Source organism: Semicossyphus pulcher, unplaced genomic scaffold, assembly GCF_022749685.1.
Source record: "Semicossyphus pulcher isolate SPU_LCO1_2020_fin unplaced genomic scaffold, fSemPul1.0.p SCAF_15, whole genome shotgun sequence".
In the NCBI taxonomy this organism is placed as follows: Eukaryota; Metazoa; Chordata; class Actinopteri; order Labriformes; family Labridae; genus Semicossyphus; species Semicossyphus pulcher.
The window spans coordinates 26035972-26051665 of NW_027211659.1; the positions used below are offsets into that span (position 1 = coordinate 26035972).

General features: G+C 41.7%; 1 protein-coding gene across 2 annotated transcripts in view; it reads right to left on the reverse strand.

The window, feature by feature from the left end:
* Positions 1-15694, reverse strand: part of LOC138592102 (inactive dipeptidyl peptidase 10-like) — a 224796-nt gene that overhangs the window by 3721 nt on the left and 205381 nt on the right. For both annotated transcript variants that reach the window (XM_069662726.1, XM_069662727.1), the window contains exons 14-25: positions 14376-14467; positions 14021-14068; positions 12999-13120; positions 11446-11490; positions 8990-9088; positions 8833-8902; positions 8234-8428; positions 5494-5548; positions 4268-4367; positions 3804-3862; positions 2277-2349; positions 1905-1978 (exon numbers count right to left, since the gene is read on the reverse strand). In XM_069662726.1, coding sequence (XP_069518827.1) covers positions 1905-1978; positions 2277-2349; positions 3804-3862; positions 4268-4367; positions 5494-5548; positions 8234-8428; positions 8833-8902; positions 8990-9088; positions 11446-11490; positions 12999-13120; positions 14021-14068; positions 14376-14467 — 1032 coding nt within the window. The remainder of the gene's footprint in view (positions 1-1904; positions 1979-2276; positions 2350-3803; positions 3863-4267; positions 4368-5493; positions 5549-8233; positions 8429-8832; positions 8903-8989; positions 9089-11445; positions 11491-12998; positions 13121-14020; positions 14069-14375; positions 14468-15694) is intronic.

Here is a 15694-nt window from a genome sequence, read left to right on the forward strand (position 1 = left end):
AGGGATGGCAAGTGTTCTGGTTTCCGTTTATAGTATGCTTGTAGTCCGAGTAATATTGACCAATCACGTATCAGCAGGCTGCGGCGTATGCAGGAGAAACAGTCCATGTGGAGAGCAAAAGCAGGCAGAACGTAATGCGCCGTAACGACATGAATTCCCTTGACGCTGTGTCACGAAAGCCGTTCAGATTTCCCGACTTCCTCGAACGCATCAGAAATGATGGATCCGACCTCCGTTCAACAAACTTCTCATTTTAAAGTCGTTCTCTTCTCCTCTTGACGACAGACCTGACAAAGTTTCATTTTCACTCTTTACTAATCTGCATCATGATGTTTAATTTTCAGCAAAGGTAAGACCCGTTAATTAAAGTCAATCAAAAACAGGTTCCTTTTCTGTGAAACTAGGGATTGTGGGTTCGAGTCCCATCTGGGGTGGATTGTTTTAACATGAAATTAAACCGGTCCAAAAGTCACTGATTAAACTTGGATAGTTCATAAATGATAAAACTAGATCATTGTTGTTGTCTTTGTGCTCCATAGAAACAGCTTCATGACAGCTGTAATGAATAGAGTTCCATTTCCTGGTTAGCTCATCTCTACTACATGTTGTTTATACCAGAGGTTCTGGGGCGGCTGTGGCTCAGTGGTAGAGTCGGTCATCTCAATCGGAAGGTTGGGGGTTCGATCCCTGACTGCTGCAGTCACATGTTGAGGTGCTCTTGGGCAAGACACTGTACCCCAAATTGCTCCTGGTGGTGTAGCCATCGGGCATGAATAAGGCATAGATCATTAACTTTCAGATGTCGCTTTGTAAAAAAAGCATCTATCCATTATCTAGGGTCGCGGGGTGCTGGAGCCTATCCCAGCTGTCATTGGGCGAAGTGCGGGGTACACCCTGGACTGGTCGCCAGCGCCAGAGACAGACAACCTTTCGCTCTCACACCCACACCTACGGGCAATTTAGAGCCACCAATTAACCTTACGAACATGTCTTTGGACTGTGGGAGGAAGCCGGAGACCCGGCGGGAACAGCGCTAACCACTGCACCACCGTGCAGCCCCGACAAAAGCATCCTCTAAATTAAATTGTAACAATGCAGCAAGTGGAAAAGGAAGTCGTATCGCTAACCCGGCCCCGGCACGTTCACCGTTGTCCCCAGAGGCTATATCGTTGTCAGACTACAGCCGACGGGATCCGAGATTGTAAGTGCAGTGAGGAATTAAGTATTATTTCCCCTGTCTATGCACACCTGTAATGTCTACCAGTAAGATTTACAACTTAAATAAGATTTTACAGATTGGTTTTAGGCACAGAGAGGTCTGATCACCATCAAGCAAGGCCCTTTTGTTTGTTCCACAGGCTCAAGACTAAAGGTGACTTTCTCTGATGGAGCGACCTGTACTCTGCATGCATGTCTGAGGAAATTAGATCAAAACTAGTTTGATCTTTTAAGCTCCTAAAAACACACTTATTGATGGTCTTTAATCTGAAATCCTCATTGAAGGTTTTTCCTATTTCCTGTGTCTCTCTTAAAAGTCCCTTTGTTGTGACATTTTATAATACTTTAGCCAACATTTAGCCAACACAAACAACAGTTTATCTGCTGTTATATATGATTGTTGATTTGTTTCTAGTCGAATTTTAGTACCTGTCTTATATTATTATAACACGGGGTATAGAAAAGCACATTAGAGTGACCGTCCTGTGAGTGTCTGTGGCCGCAGCAGCAGCCGTGCTCACACATATTATTGGGCAGATCTGGCTCTGACCTTATCCAGTGTTTGTTCAATACAGACATGTATTATTTATATTGATTTGTATGTGTTGCAGTGGAATAAACCAGTTTTTTTATCACTGCTGTATTAACAATTGGCCTCTGTGTTGTTGTCTCTCTGCCATACACACCTGCATGGAGTAGTTTGCTCCGACTTTCACCAGGTTCTTGACGAGCTCAGCAGTATGCTGAAAGTGGATGTTAGCTGGGAATAAAGAAAGGGAACATGTCAGCAAGATTCTGAATCCTAACTGGGAAAAAAGACGAGACAATCAGATTGAGGCCGGATGGAAAAACCTCAACAAATTCTACATGCATGATTCAGCAGCGAATGTTTTCCTCTGGAAAGCCCAGCATCCATTTAGATAACCCACTTTGCCTTTTATCTTTTGATTAAAAACCATTTGCCTCATTACCTCGCAGGATTGCATGCTTCTTTGTGCTCAGCAGTGATGCATCACTGATACACTGTTTTCATTCCACCACAATTTATTTTCTCTTACCGTCTGCTGTGCCGTGCACCAGCATCAGCGTCTGCTCCCGAAGAGCCTGAGCGTTCTGCAGCACGCTGGAAAACTGCGAGCAAATCAGACAGAGAGGGGAGATAATAGGTTGATAAATATGCTAACTAGCATGAGGGAAGTGAGACAAAGATGCAAAGTAATGACTGGCAGTGCAGGAAATTACATTTAATCCTATTTAAATGTGCACACACAAAGAAACACACACTTTTCAGAGTGTGTGAGGACAAAAAGCAGGAAGGCATACATACATGTTTAAACTGCAGAGATATAAAGCAAAGCATGAAAGTACCTCTGTGTGTAAAGTGACTGACTGGCTGTAAAAAAAAAACTCTTGACGCAGACTCCTGAATTTTTTATTAATTTCCGTCACACAAACCTCGCAATGACGGAGTGACCTTATCTTTCTTGTTATTGCATCCTGGTTTCTGACAAAACATTTGAGGAATTTAAGAAAGTTTCAGAATTAAAAGAATCCCGGTAACCATAGTAACTAACTCTCACTGTGCACTAGCAGGCAGGTGAGAGTCAGTTACTCAGGAGAGAGAGAGAGAGAGAGAGAGCGAAGCTTTGCTGCTGCCGGATGAGATTACTCAGAGCAGCATGCACAGCAACACATGACAATGTCCTGATTAGTTTGGTCGCGCTGTTCTTCTTAACTGGGACAAAATTACTGAGGTCCAGACCTCCTCATGACAATGACATACAGGAACAGCCTCCGCCAAGACCTGCTCATACTTTTTCCTAGCTGACAGCTAACACCTGCTTGTATCGTGAACAACAAGTACTAAACAACACAAATAGCGAGGGTAAATACATCCCCAAATCCTCTCCCCTTTACCACAGCTCAGCACCGCTGCACCGCCCTCCTCTTCTCTTTTTATTTGCGTTTTTTCATGATTCACGCGGGTCGTATTCCTGGAAAATCTGCATTACTCTGTGAAATTCACACTCCTGACAGTCATTAAATACTATTAGAGATTCCACGTATCTCCCGTTGACATTATTTCCTTTGCCTAACATATCACTGCTGCGGGAGAAAAGATGTAAAATAAAGTCTGCATACAGGACTTGTAAAGCCGCAGTACTCCTACTTGTTTGGAGCAGACTTGTTGTTTGGTTGTTTACAACGCTGCTGGCAAAAAAACAGTTTTGTTCTCCTTCACTGCCTCTTTCCTATCGCTGAGGAAAACACCTCTGATAGCTACATCTTGTCTGCGCGGGAGGCCTGAGAGAGCCAGGCAACCCTTTTTTGCAGAAGCCTCTTATATGAAAAAAAAGGAACCTGCGCCGTGTGATCTGACACACCGGTGAACACGGTTACCAAAGAGAGATGAGTGACAAAATCCTACAGAGCATGAGGAAACACAAGAAAAGGCACAGCATCGCTACCTCTGACTTTGATAGCAGCATTCAGCGACTGCGGGAGCTTAACTGTAGGTGTGTCAGTGATGTTACAGCTTTCAAAGATGAACGGCAAACAAGTGAGGGGAGGAAGTAAACACGCACCTGATATCTGCTGTCATCCCGTAATGGCATGCCGAGGTATCTCTCCGAGAACGCCGATGCTGTGCAAATGAGAAGAGATACATTCTTAACAGAGCTGCCTGCAGACGGTGCTTCAGCTGCTGCTAAGTGCCTAAACAAAGTGGAGTTCCTGTCACGCTGAGCTAAAATGACATGTCTGTATCGAGAAGGGTCCTCCAAAGCCTGCAGAGGATGATCTTTACACTCTACAGATATGGTTCTATGTTTTTAAAAGCTCACATTCACCTCACTGTTACTGTCAGATGTAAACGGCGTCTTTACGGGCAACATCTTTAGCTGCACTCTGCCGCACAATCATTAGATAACATTTGAATGTTTAACTCTTACTTAAATTGCCAGATGGTGAATATGAAGGGAGGAATGTTTGTTTGAAGTATGCAAAACTCAACATGAGGTCAGACTTACAGCAGGATGTTTGTACTCACCATAGAGTTTCCAGTCTGTCACTGGTGACATTGCACACGCACATTTGAAGAGGCTGTCCGTAGATTTGAGCATCATTAAAGTTATGTACGCTCCATAACCCTGAGAAGACAAACAAAAACATCCATGCACCTTTAAGTGTTTATAAATTAAAGGGGATTCTGGTAGTTTAAAACGTAGGCCCTATTTTATGACGAATAGGTAAAAAAAGACTTGCTCGGATTGCTTGCACCTGCGCCGGTGTTTGCCTTTGCCACTGACAGGTTTAGATTGTTATTCTACGTGACTGACAACATGGAAGAGCAGCTCCATCAGACATAAAATGCTCTGCCTGAAATAATAAATTGTGTCTGTGTCTGTTTTTTCTGTTTAATTACCTTGTAAAAATCCTCCCAAAGCATCTCCTCCTTCTCCCTCATTAAAAATCCTGAATCTGCATAGGACCCGCCCACTATGCAAATTTAGAACCGCCCCCTCTGTCGCGAAAAACAAATCACGTCTCTGCATTCGTTTAGTGGCAACTTGTTGAAACTTGGCTAGCTTCAAATGTAGTAATTAGTAGTAGTAACGTCAACGTTAGTAGTCAGTAGTCAGTTTGCAAAAATGACGATGACGGTTACAGCTGGCTCGCGCATCGCTGAAGTGGTTGCTATAGGTTACACGTAATGATACGCATAGCGTCACCCCGTCCATTAACTCTCCTTAGGTTTGTGACGTCTCAAACCTGCCAATCTGAAAACGTGTTGTTCAGCCTGTCCTTGGTACACTGCAGTTTAACAGCAGACAGGCCCAGCCATGGAGATGACTGCTCATGTTGTCCCTGATATGTCTTGTAGCACATAAAGGACACCACATGGAGATGTTCACAAGGTTAAACTCTGGATTTTCACTGGAGGGGGGATTTAAGACAGGATCCCTACAGAAATAGATGTTTATGTTGAAGAGGTAGAAGCTTTCTTTCAAACCAGAAACAGACAATTTATTGCTTTTTTTCAAGCAACCAAAGTTACACAATAACAAAAAAACTAACTAAGCAACTGCCGAATTCTGTGAAGTAAAAATACTGACTTTGTTAATGTAGTTTGGTGCCTCTGAAGAGAGTAATGTGACAGCTGTTTCTGGTTTCTTACCTGAATAACTTACATGGATTCATATACCGTGCAGGGATTTATGTGCAGCACTAATGTGCAATAACTACATTTAATTATAGAAGAGAACGTGGGCTCACCTTTCCAAACACTGCTATCCTTGTCCGATCAATATAAGGAAATTTCATCATGTATCTGGAAAAAAACACACATTGTTTGTGAGCTACAGTTTCAGACAGAGCAGAAAAAATAGCAGAAAAAAGCAGATATTATACTGTAGAGAAAACATCCTTTACAGAGTTTCTGTATTCAATTTTTTTATCATATTGCTTGTTTGGTTCTGCTGTGTTCATCTGCTCAATCTTTTAGCCACATGTGGAGCCACATTCTGGAGAATCAGAGAAGAACTGCTCGTGTGCAAATCTTCTGGATGAAAGACACCCAAGAATGTTGTGGTGGGGCTCAGTTTGATCATTTCACCAACGTTTAATGCAAAGTGATGAGCAAGAACAAGAATTAAATGAGAAAGATTTGGCTTCAACTTCAGGTGGCTGTAATCTCTCTGGAAACACACAGTGAGCCGGAGCACTGCAGTAGTTCTTAGTAGCAATTTTGCACCTGGGTGTAAGAGTTCACCTGGAGTAAAGTAAAAAAGCTTTTGGCGAAAAGTGAAACTCCAGAAACATTTATCGAATGCCTCACTCCTACATACAGCAGAGTGTTGGAATAACATTAAGGAGCAGCTCCTGAGCGATCACTTGATTACTCATATGTCACATGCTCTTTGGAAAGAGCCAGTCACACAAAAAGGTCCACCTACATCACTATTTATCATTCTGTAGCCATACTCAGTCAGATATTTTCTCCATTAACGTGTTTGATTTTGGATTTTAATCTTTAATATCTCTAGTAGCAATTCAGGAGTGAGATTAACTAACTCGTGAAACTAAAGGAAATAGTCTGAAAATTGTCAGGAAATAAAAAGAAAACTAAAACAAGAACAGGGAGAAAGATGTGCTGGTGGCAGACGTGGGATTTCAGAGCAGAGAACATATAATAAGGAGAATCTAGATCCACACTGACAAGTGCAGGCAATGAAGACTCATGGAAGCAGACTGCAAACAAAATCAATGCCAGCGTTATTCTCCTTGTTTGCACCTCCAAGGAATGAAAAAAACGCAGTGTGTGTTCAGAGAAGGAAGCAGCTGCAACCTGCCAGCCGTAAAGCTCCTCACATATACATATGACCTCAGCTCACATCCATCCTGACCCAAGCTGTACGCTTATCAAAGACATGACGTTCAAAGATCATTCAGCTCCACAATCAAAGCTCAAGGAGCTTTTGATCAACGTAACACAACTCAGCACTGGACTACAAAGCCCAACAGCAGTAAGTATGCCAAGACTAAAATGTCTTTAGAGTGTTTCAACTGGCCTGCCAAATGGGTTACATATTTGTAAGTAAAATTGCACTAATGGCACACTTCTTCATGAGGTTATTTTTATACCCCAAAATGAAGGTGGCTGTCAACCCCGCACTCTGCCTTTGCATTCTTATACATGGTTTTAATAGCCTGATGATGTGCTCACGTTGCCTTAAAAAGGGGGTATTATGCTGTTTTACATTTTAATACATATACATAATGTAACAATGTTGGATATCCAAACTAAACGTGGTTGAAGTTTCAGATCTGTAGGTAAAAGTATGTTGGAGTAATCCCCAGGCTTCTCAGCTCATTCTGCAGGCTGCTGGGAACGCTACGTTTCACACAGTTTTTTCTACACGCTGCAGTTTGTGATGTCACAAATTGCAGCCTCAGCAGGCTTCGGAGAGCTGGCGAATCAGAAGAAAGCGGGCTTGTAGGGGCGGGGTTTCTTAAAGGGACAGAGCTGTCTGAGTTGTTTCAGGCAGAGGCTGTATGAGGGCCTGCACAGAGCAACTGTAAATGATGCTAAGCTACTCCACAGGTATCACAGAGTGAAATATAAAGCTTGAAATTTGGATAATTTCATGGATTAACTTTGCGGTGTTAAAAACAAAACATAGTTGACATGACACTGCCGATTATGTGAAGTAACAGAGGGCACTGTTACAACCTTCATGGAGTGGGAAAGCTAATGCTAGCTAACTAAATATTGCATATACCGTGAGACAGGTAAGGTTATTGCTAGTTTCTCAATGCTTAATGTCATCATTACTTATCATGGAAGAATTTTCTTACCACCATTATCTTTCCTTGAGATAAAGCATCAAAAGATTTGATAGGTTAGACTGGTGGAGGTGTAAATTGGCCAGTAAGATCCAGAAGCAGAATGCAGAGAGTTGACTTACGTTTGGGTCGTATTTGGTAGCGACTGAATTTTTTCTCTAAAACGAAGAAAACAAAACTCTGGAAGATTTTCACAAGATATAAAAGAGAAAAAAAAAGTACGGCAGTCAACCTTTGGACAGCAGTATCATTCAATGACACCTCACTTTACTCAATCTGCTGATGAAAATAATGTGATATAATCAAAAGATCTGGAAAAGCTCCAAGATGGACAATGATGAAGATAATTTCGTTGAGTAATTCATCTCTTAGAGGTTGAATCCTCTCCTCTTTGTCTGCACCAAAACCTCCGGAGCTCTACTCAAAGTTGGATTTTGTTAAATGGACATGATGAGGAACTCTTATCTTAAGTTTGAGAGTAAAAGTGAAAAATGTTGTACTTTTATCTTTTGGGAACAAAATGTTTTCGTGGTCTTTGATGAGACTCATTAGTGCACATATCAGAGAAGTTCAAAAGAGGAGGAATATGAAGCTCTTGCGTGAAAAAAGAGGACTATATTTCAAAAGCACAAAATGGTTTTAGGTGAAAAAAGTAAATTTGGTAACCTACTCTACTGCAGCGATCTGGTCCTGAACATCGACCGTTCCCAGTCTCTGGTGCACCTCGTGCAGGATCCTCTGACCCTGGAAGCCGCTGCCCCGGCCATCCAGGCGAGCCACGATGATGCTGTCTGAGCTGACCAGCACCGAGTCCCAGCTGAGGGAGAAACGGTCACTCACAGCCTGACCACCGGGGGCGCTGTCACTGAACAGGAAAGATAAAAAGGTGCACGTCAATTAAAATACCTCATTGATATCCCCCTACTTATTCTTTAACATTAAAGTAAAATGTAAAAACTTTAATTCCTCTTATTCCTTTCAGTTTTGACTGGTTTAGTTATTAATAAAGGGGCTTAACACGGTTCAGCCAGGTTACTCTGTATGCAAATGTCACTGCTGTCAGGGTGTTAGCGGTTTGATTACAGCTGCAGCCTCACACATTTCATTTTAATACATTTTCTCTTCTGTATTGCTTCTTGGATAAAAGCATCACCCACGGGTAACAGGGTAGGAAATGTATTATTTCATGTAAGAACAAAAATAGAAATGTTTAATATTGATGTTTTGACATCTGTAATTTGTAACGTGTCATTACAAACAGGTACTTACACTATCAGCAGCAGTCCATAGTGACGGGAATCAGAGAAGTCTGGAGGGTAGGAGATCTTCAGAGGTAAATCTGTACAACAAATACAGAGAATAAAAGCAACTGTATCACAAATGAATCTTTAAGTTACATTAAGAGTAATGAAACCTTTATTCTCACCAAAATGTTCCATGGGAACATTTCTGAAGTCGGTCAGCTGGATCCGTTTGTACTTCAGGGCGGCCTTCAGCAGAGAGTTGTTCTCAAGGATGTAGTAATCTGTAAGGGAGAGCGGGATGTGTTTAAAGGATGAAAGTGTCACAATAATTGCTGCCAATAATCCAAGTTTCTCTGCATATAAATGACCCATTATAGGACCAGGATTTGTCTTTCCAGACAGTGATATAATGAGATGAGCCAGAACGTGTAGGAGAGACGGATAAGATCTGAGGGTCGCTTATCGTTTCTGACTTTGCAGTAAATTTAGAGGTTTCAGGAAGCTGAATACATTCATAGATTTCATTTCCTTTGGGTTTAACTCTTCAAATAATAGAGACAGATCTAATTTATTTAGGATTGTTATTTGAAATATTCGACCAAAGATGACCGTTAATAACTTCTTAAACTAAAAGAATGATAGGCAAGAGAGCAATCACAAAAGCTAGATAGACTTTCTGATTTGAAACAGAATAATTTACTACAGATCTGTAGTTCGGTCATTGGTACTACAGTTAAGATTGGTAGAATAAAAAATTCAGTCAGGTACCATCCTCTAAAAAGCCTCTCAGCACACAGCAGCTCGCACATTCTGGCCTCCAAAACAGGAGCCCTGCTACTTTCTCCACATGTAATAAACAATGACTCTGGGGTTTGGCCATTTTTCCATTCAAGCCATTTGAGAAGCAGCTAAATGAAATGGAATTCATCCAGCATTTCTAATGGAAAACCCAAAATCAATAGACGTCTCATTATGAAACCGCCAGGGGCCTTGAGTTCCCAGCTGTGGATGCAGGGCCTATCCAAATAACCCTGGGCAAATTGCTTGCTTTTCTGCAGCACAGCTGTTAACTTTTTCAGGGGAAAAAAACTACTGACAGAGCGACAGGCGTGGATACTAAAAAGAAGCATGTGTGCACTGTAGGTGTGGGTGCGAATGCAAAAGGGAAGAGATCTAGATTTATAAGTCCCCTGGTGACCGGAATCACCCGGAAAACGAGGCATACAATCTTTTTCTTTTCATGGTGTCGGCTCAGGAACACCGGCTGTTGCAAAAAGAGAAAAAAGGACTGATGACCACCTCAAGAGAACAGGATAAACAACTTCATATAAACTAACCTTTGAAGCTTAAAGGGCACAACGATGTTAATCATAATCTCTCTTCCTCATGAGTTGTTTTAGATGCAGTACCTGTTGAACTCATATCAGCACCTTGCCTTTAAGTAAGATGCATCCTAACATTGAACAAACCATAGCCCATTTTTGGAATAAAAAATAAGTAGCATATTTGTGAATTTAATTTGTCTATGACCCAGACTAAAGTGGCTCAAGAAGCAGCAGCAAAATAGCTGAGACAGCCCATCAAACCTGTAGACCAACACGCAGCCTGAAGCTGTTAGCTAATGTCATTATAGCGTACAGAAAGGGCTGTAAAAGTGGAAGTAGCATTACTTCTTTCAGGTCTTTCATGTTTACTGTCATAAAGAACAGTAGAAAAGGAATAACATAAATAAGGAAGGTATCGTCCCTTTTTAGTCATACAAGAATATAACTGCATTTTGCTTCTTGTGTGCTAAACCAAGACAGTGAAACGTAGCATTGAGTCATTCCACAACCTTTTTCCTAAACTTAATGTCTGGCCTGTCATAAGCAGGACAGGAAGTGCTCCAGTGCGTCCTACTCATAGAATGTATTAAAGATGGCCGACATGACAGCTCCCTAAAAGAGAAGCCAAACCCTCTCTGTCGCCCCCTGCTGACTGGCTGCAGTATAGCTCATAAAGCCCGCCTCCTCCATGTTAACAGATGGGACACGAGTCAAACTATAAAATCAAAATGCATGTCAAATACATTTTTCTCAAACATGGTTTCTGTCATTATAGTTAGTTCTTATCATGCTGATTTATGTCCAAGTGTTCATTTTTCTGCCAAGTTTACTTTTAATTAGTTATTTGATGCTGTTAAAATGATGATTGACAGCTCTGTTGACAAATACGGCTCCTGCAGCCGTTCTGTTCTGGATTTAGCAGAGTAGAGGAGGAACGGTGAGAGGAGACGTAACTAAAACAATCACTACAGTCATTGAAGTTTAACATCTGTGAACGTCTGCTTCAGACCAACACAAGAAGCTGTTCTGCTGTTAGTGTGTGTTTTGGTTTGCGGAAGTGGCTACGGTGACTCCACCCGCCGTTCTCTACTGTGTAGCTCTGGATGGCAGCGCCTGTCACGGGGGCTATTTGGCATACATTTTGTACAATAAGAGCAGATAGATTCGTCTTCCATCTATAGTCTATAGTCTTACACCTTAGTGGTCATATAGTTTGAATCACTTTAATAAACCAGGTTGAAGTAAGCAGGAATTATCCTTCAGGATGGTCCCCACACTCCTGTCATTCCTAGATGAATCAATGGACTACTTACTGGAATTATTGAGGCTGTGTAGGATCACAGTCGGAGCTCCAGGACCTGAAAGAGGAGGGAAAGCATGTAAGAGTAATATAAACTTTATCCTGTCACTCGTCACTGAAGGATTATGTGTGCTATACATAGACTAACAGGATATTTTTCACACATTACCAAGTGAAACCTTCTTGAAACCAAACGATACCACACTGTAAACTGTATTTTATCACTCACTCTGTCTCACTACATCTTTAAAGCAGCAACACCAAAGTCAAATGGAGGCAGCCGTCTTGTTTCCTCAGAGTTGCATGTCACCTCCTCTACCTTACCTTTACCAATCAGGGGTTAAAGGTCACTCACATTACTTCCCTAATAGCCTCACACTGTCAAATTAAGTCTGTTCTTTTCATGTCCTGTTAAAAAGACTTAGTCAGAGGTTAATAGGATGGCAGGTTTGCTCAGTAGCTGAGCTGCGGCTGAATTGCTCCCTCGGCAGCTGCAAAACACTCCCTGCCTCAAAGTCTGCACTCAATCACCATCACTGTTTCCTCTCCTTCACTCACTGTTGATGGACTGTATCAGCTTTGACCTCTGAGTTCCTTACGACACCTGCATGTGTCACACAGAGAAATGCTTTCATTATGTGCGTGTACCGGCTTGGAAACACTAAACCAATCAAGACGATCTTATGAGCAGAATTAAGAGGATCGTGTTGCTCCTGGTGAAAGCAGGTGTCAGGGAAGACTTGTCGAGGTCGTGTGAACTTGACCCGCTGAAGACAACAAGCTTTCTCCATTATTTTTATTGCTTTTAGGAGAGGGAACTGTTATTGTCCGATAAGTCACCATGCCAAAGCACAAACGCTTCTGAGCATGAGCACTATAAAGAATTACCCTCTATTAAAGAAGCTACTCATGGCCCAATAATGCTACCGAAGGTAATTATACACACTAGAGAGGCTAATTGTTTTAATTTATATGGAACTGAAGACGGATGAATTTAAACTGAATAGTTGGAGGGAGACGGATAACAACTGACAAACTCTAGCTAGATTATCTTAAATAAAAATGGCTGAATAAATAAGGAACATAAAGCTCAGCAGTTGTGTTGTTGATAATTCGGCAGATAATTTTAACTTTGTGAGGCGATTCAAGTTAAGTGCACTCTGCTGTGTGTTTAGATCACCAGACAATATCTTCATGTTTCTCTCAAAGAAAAGCTGAGTGGTTCATGCCGTGCAGTCAAAGCAGAGGGATAATACGGGATGTAAAGGACAGGTCATTTCTAGATTAGCCTTGATGAGTAATAACCCTTATGGCGCAGGACGAGTTTTAAGGGGGAACTCAAGTATTTTTTTATTAATAGCAGAGGCTGCAAGAGATGAACTTGTCACGAACATTTGGTAGAAACTTAATTTGAAAAGTAAAAATTCCCTACCTATTACCTACCTAAGCCCCACACCACCCTCTTAGAGAATGAACTTGCCCTAGACACGCTCAGTTATTCTCGTATATATGGCACATTGTGAAAGCCTGACATGGAGCCTTAACTGTGGCTGTTTGATGACCTACCTTTACAGCTGAGGATAATGTGCTGGTTCGTGGGGCTGATGTCAGCATCGAAGTACAGACAGTGAGCTTTATTCAGCTCACATGTCAAACACCGGCGTGGGAACAGACCCACAGTCTTTACACTGAGGAGAGAAGATAATAGGAGGTTTAGTAAAACATAATAATCAAGGCTAAAAGTGGCTTTAATTCAGCTTTTTTACTTTGCCAAAAAGTACCAGGTAAAAAGTATTTTGGTGTAGTCACACCTGGTTCAGGTTACACCTCTGTGGGAAAGAAGTTACTTTTCAAAAGATGCAGAAAACTATTAAAATACCTGAAATCTGACAGATAAAAACAGCAGGAACAAAATGTTTCCTCTCAGCTACTCAAACTTTGTCCTCAATCCGTTTAAGTCATCATCATCATTTATTTAAATCCTCGGAAAACACATGGAGGGAGAACCGTCGTTCACAATGGTGCCGAGATTCAGACAACAATAGAGCAGATACAAATAAAATCATTACAGATTAATTTGTAAGTAATTTGATGCAGAAGTGCTCATCATTCCCTGGTTCCAATGTTTCCAATATGAAGATGCTGTTTGCTTCTCTGTCACTAGACTTTTTATAACCAGGACTATTAGCCGGTAAAATTAGCTGTGGCCCTAAAGGAACAAAGAAGTGTGTGTTCCTTTTCACAATGTTTCCTAGCTTACCGACATGGATGTGTTCTGTGTTTTCAATCATTCTTAAGATGATCACAAAGAGGATTAAAATATACAACACTTTACATTTACAGTATGGACTCTTGTTAGCTGGACGTATTCACTGTCAGTCATTTAAAGCACCATCCTTTAATAAGCACATATTCACTTGTTTAAAAAGAATAGACAACAAAGAACAAACACTTTGATAATAATATCAGGTTATTAAAGGTGTTTTGTGAAATGTTGTTTTGACAAGTGCTAATGAAAGAAGCACTTTGAGGAATAATAGCTTTTCAGACACACAAAGTTAAGCACATTTACTTTGTGCAGAACGAACCTGAAAAGTTGTCGTCTTCGAGGTGAGCCCTCCGTGCTGAGAAAATATCTGTCAAGAAAGAACAAACACACGGAGAGAAAGCAGACAAATTAAATCCTGGATTTAATTATATCCTTTTTTTTAAAGTCAAAGTCATAATTAGAGAAGCACAAAGTCTCACTGTCAGCGGGCACATTTTGTGCATATTTTCTTCATTACAGTCATTCCAGGAGAACTGTTTTCAATATCTATCAACCAACGAAGACGCTTAAAAGAGCTGAACACAACGGTATAGTGAGACTGCAGAGATTCAACATAAAATCAGGCTTCACAAGAACATTACGCTTTTTAATTTCCTGGTGTTCTTTAGACTTACAGGTTGTCGGTGTTCTCATCATAGGCGAGGATCTTGGTCACCTCCCAGTTTCCCGATGTCAGATGTCGGACTTCGTTTTGATCTGCTCTGAACTGAGAGAAGCAAAAGAAGATAAGTAGACTTCATTTGTTTGAACTAAGTGAGCTTCATCTGGAACAATGACACCAGAGGTGGGAGTGGCACCGTCTAATAATATCTACACTGCATATCCTGTTCAGGGTCGTGGGGAGGCTGGAGCCTATCCCAGCTGTCATTGGGTGAGAGGCAGGGTTACACCTGGACTGATCGTCAGTCAATCACAGGGCTGACACATAGAGACAGACGACCTTTCACACTCATGTTCACACCTATGGGCAATTTAGAGTCACCAGTTAACCTAACGAGCATGTCTTTGGAAGGAAGCCGGAGTACCCGGATGCACAAGGAGAACATGCAAACTCCACACAGAAACACAAAACTGGGATTCCGACTGAGGACCTTCAGCTGTGACCACCATGCAGCCCGAGTTATTTACTGTTTGATCCAGAGGTTTGATAGATGAATAAAAGTAACAGGAGACAACAGGAGGTCTGTCAAACACACAGGCACACTCCACACAAACACACTTCACACATACTCATGATTGTTGCCATGGTGTCAGACAGGACATTGGCTGTTTGGGGGCAAATTACCAGACAGGAGGGAAACACTTGTGTTCTGTGTGGACAAAACATTCGAGGCAGGGTGGATGGATGGGCTTACAGTGTCAGACTTTAACTTACAGCCATTTGTTCAAAACAAGGCATCACATGCTCTTACCAAACAATACTGACGATTAAAAGGAAGACACACTAACTCCCACAGTGAGTAAACCCTAAAGGAAATAACTAAATGACCATTGTGTTCTTGATGTTCTGTCTTTTGTCTTGCAGTAAGGAGGCTTTCACATTTGGGACCCGGGTCTGGATCTGAGTACACTTGACCCCAAAGTCCGGTTTGTTTGATCAGTGTGAACACTGTGTAACATACTCAAGCATGGTTCGTTGATCCATACCTGGGTCCACTTGAAAGGGTGGTCTCGAGTGCGGTTCATGTATACTTGGATACGGTACGCATCAGGTGTGAAAGCTAATCGTACCAAACCACAGAGGTGGACTGCTTTTTCACGCAACACCGCCGATCTCATCCTCTGAACTGCACGGCCATGGGTGATACCGTAGGAAGGTACGTGAGAGGGTCGTTCTTTAGATTTTCTCCAACATATGAATAACAGTAGACATAGTGCAAAGGTTGGCTCCACTGTATGGGCTTTGGTTCATGTGATTCGCACAATTTTTTTT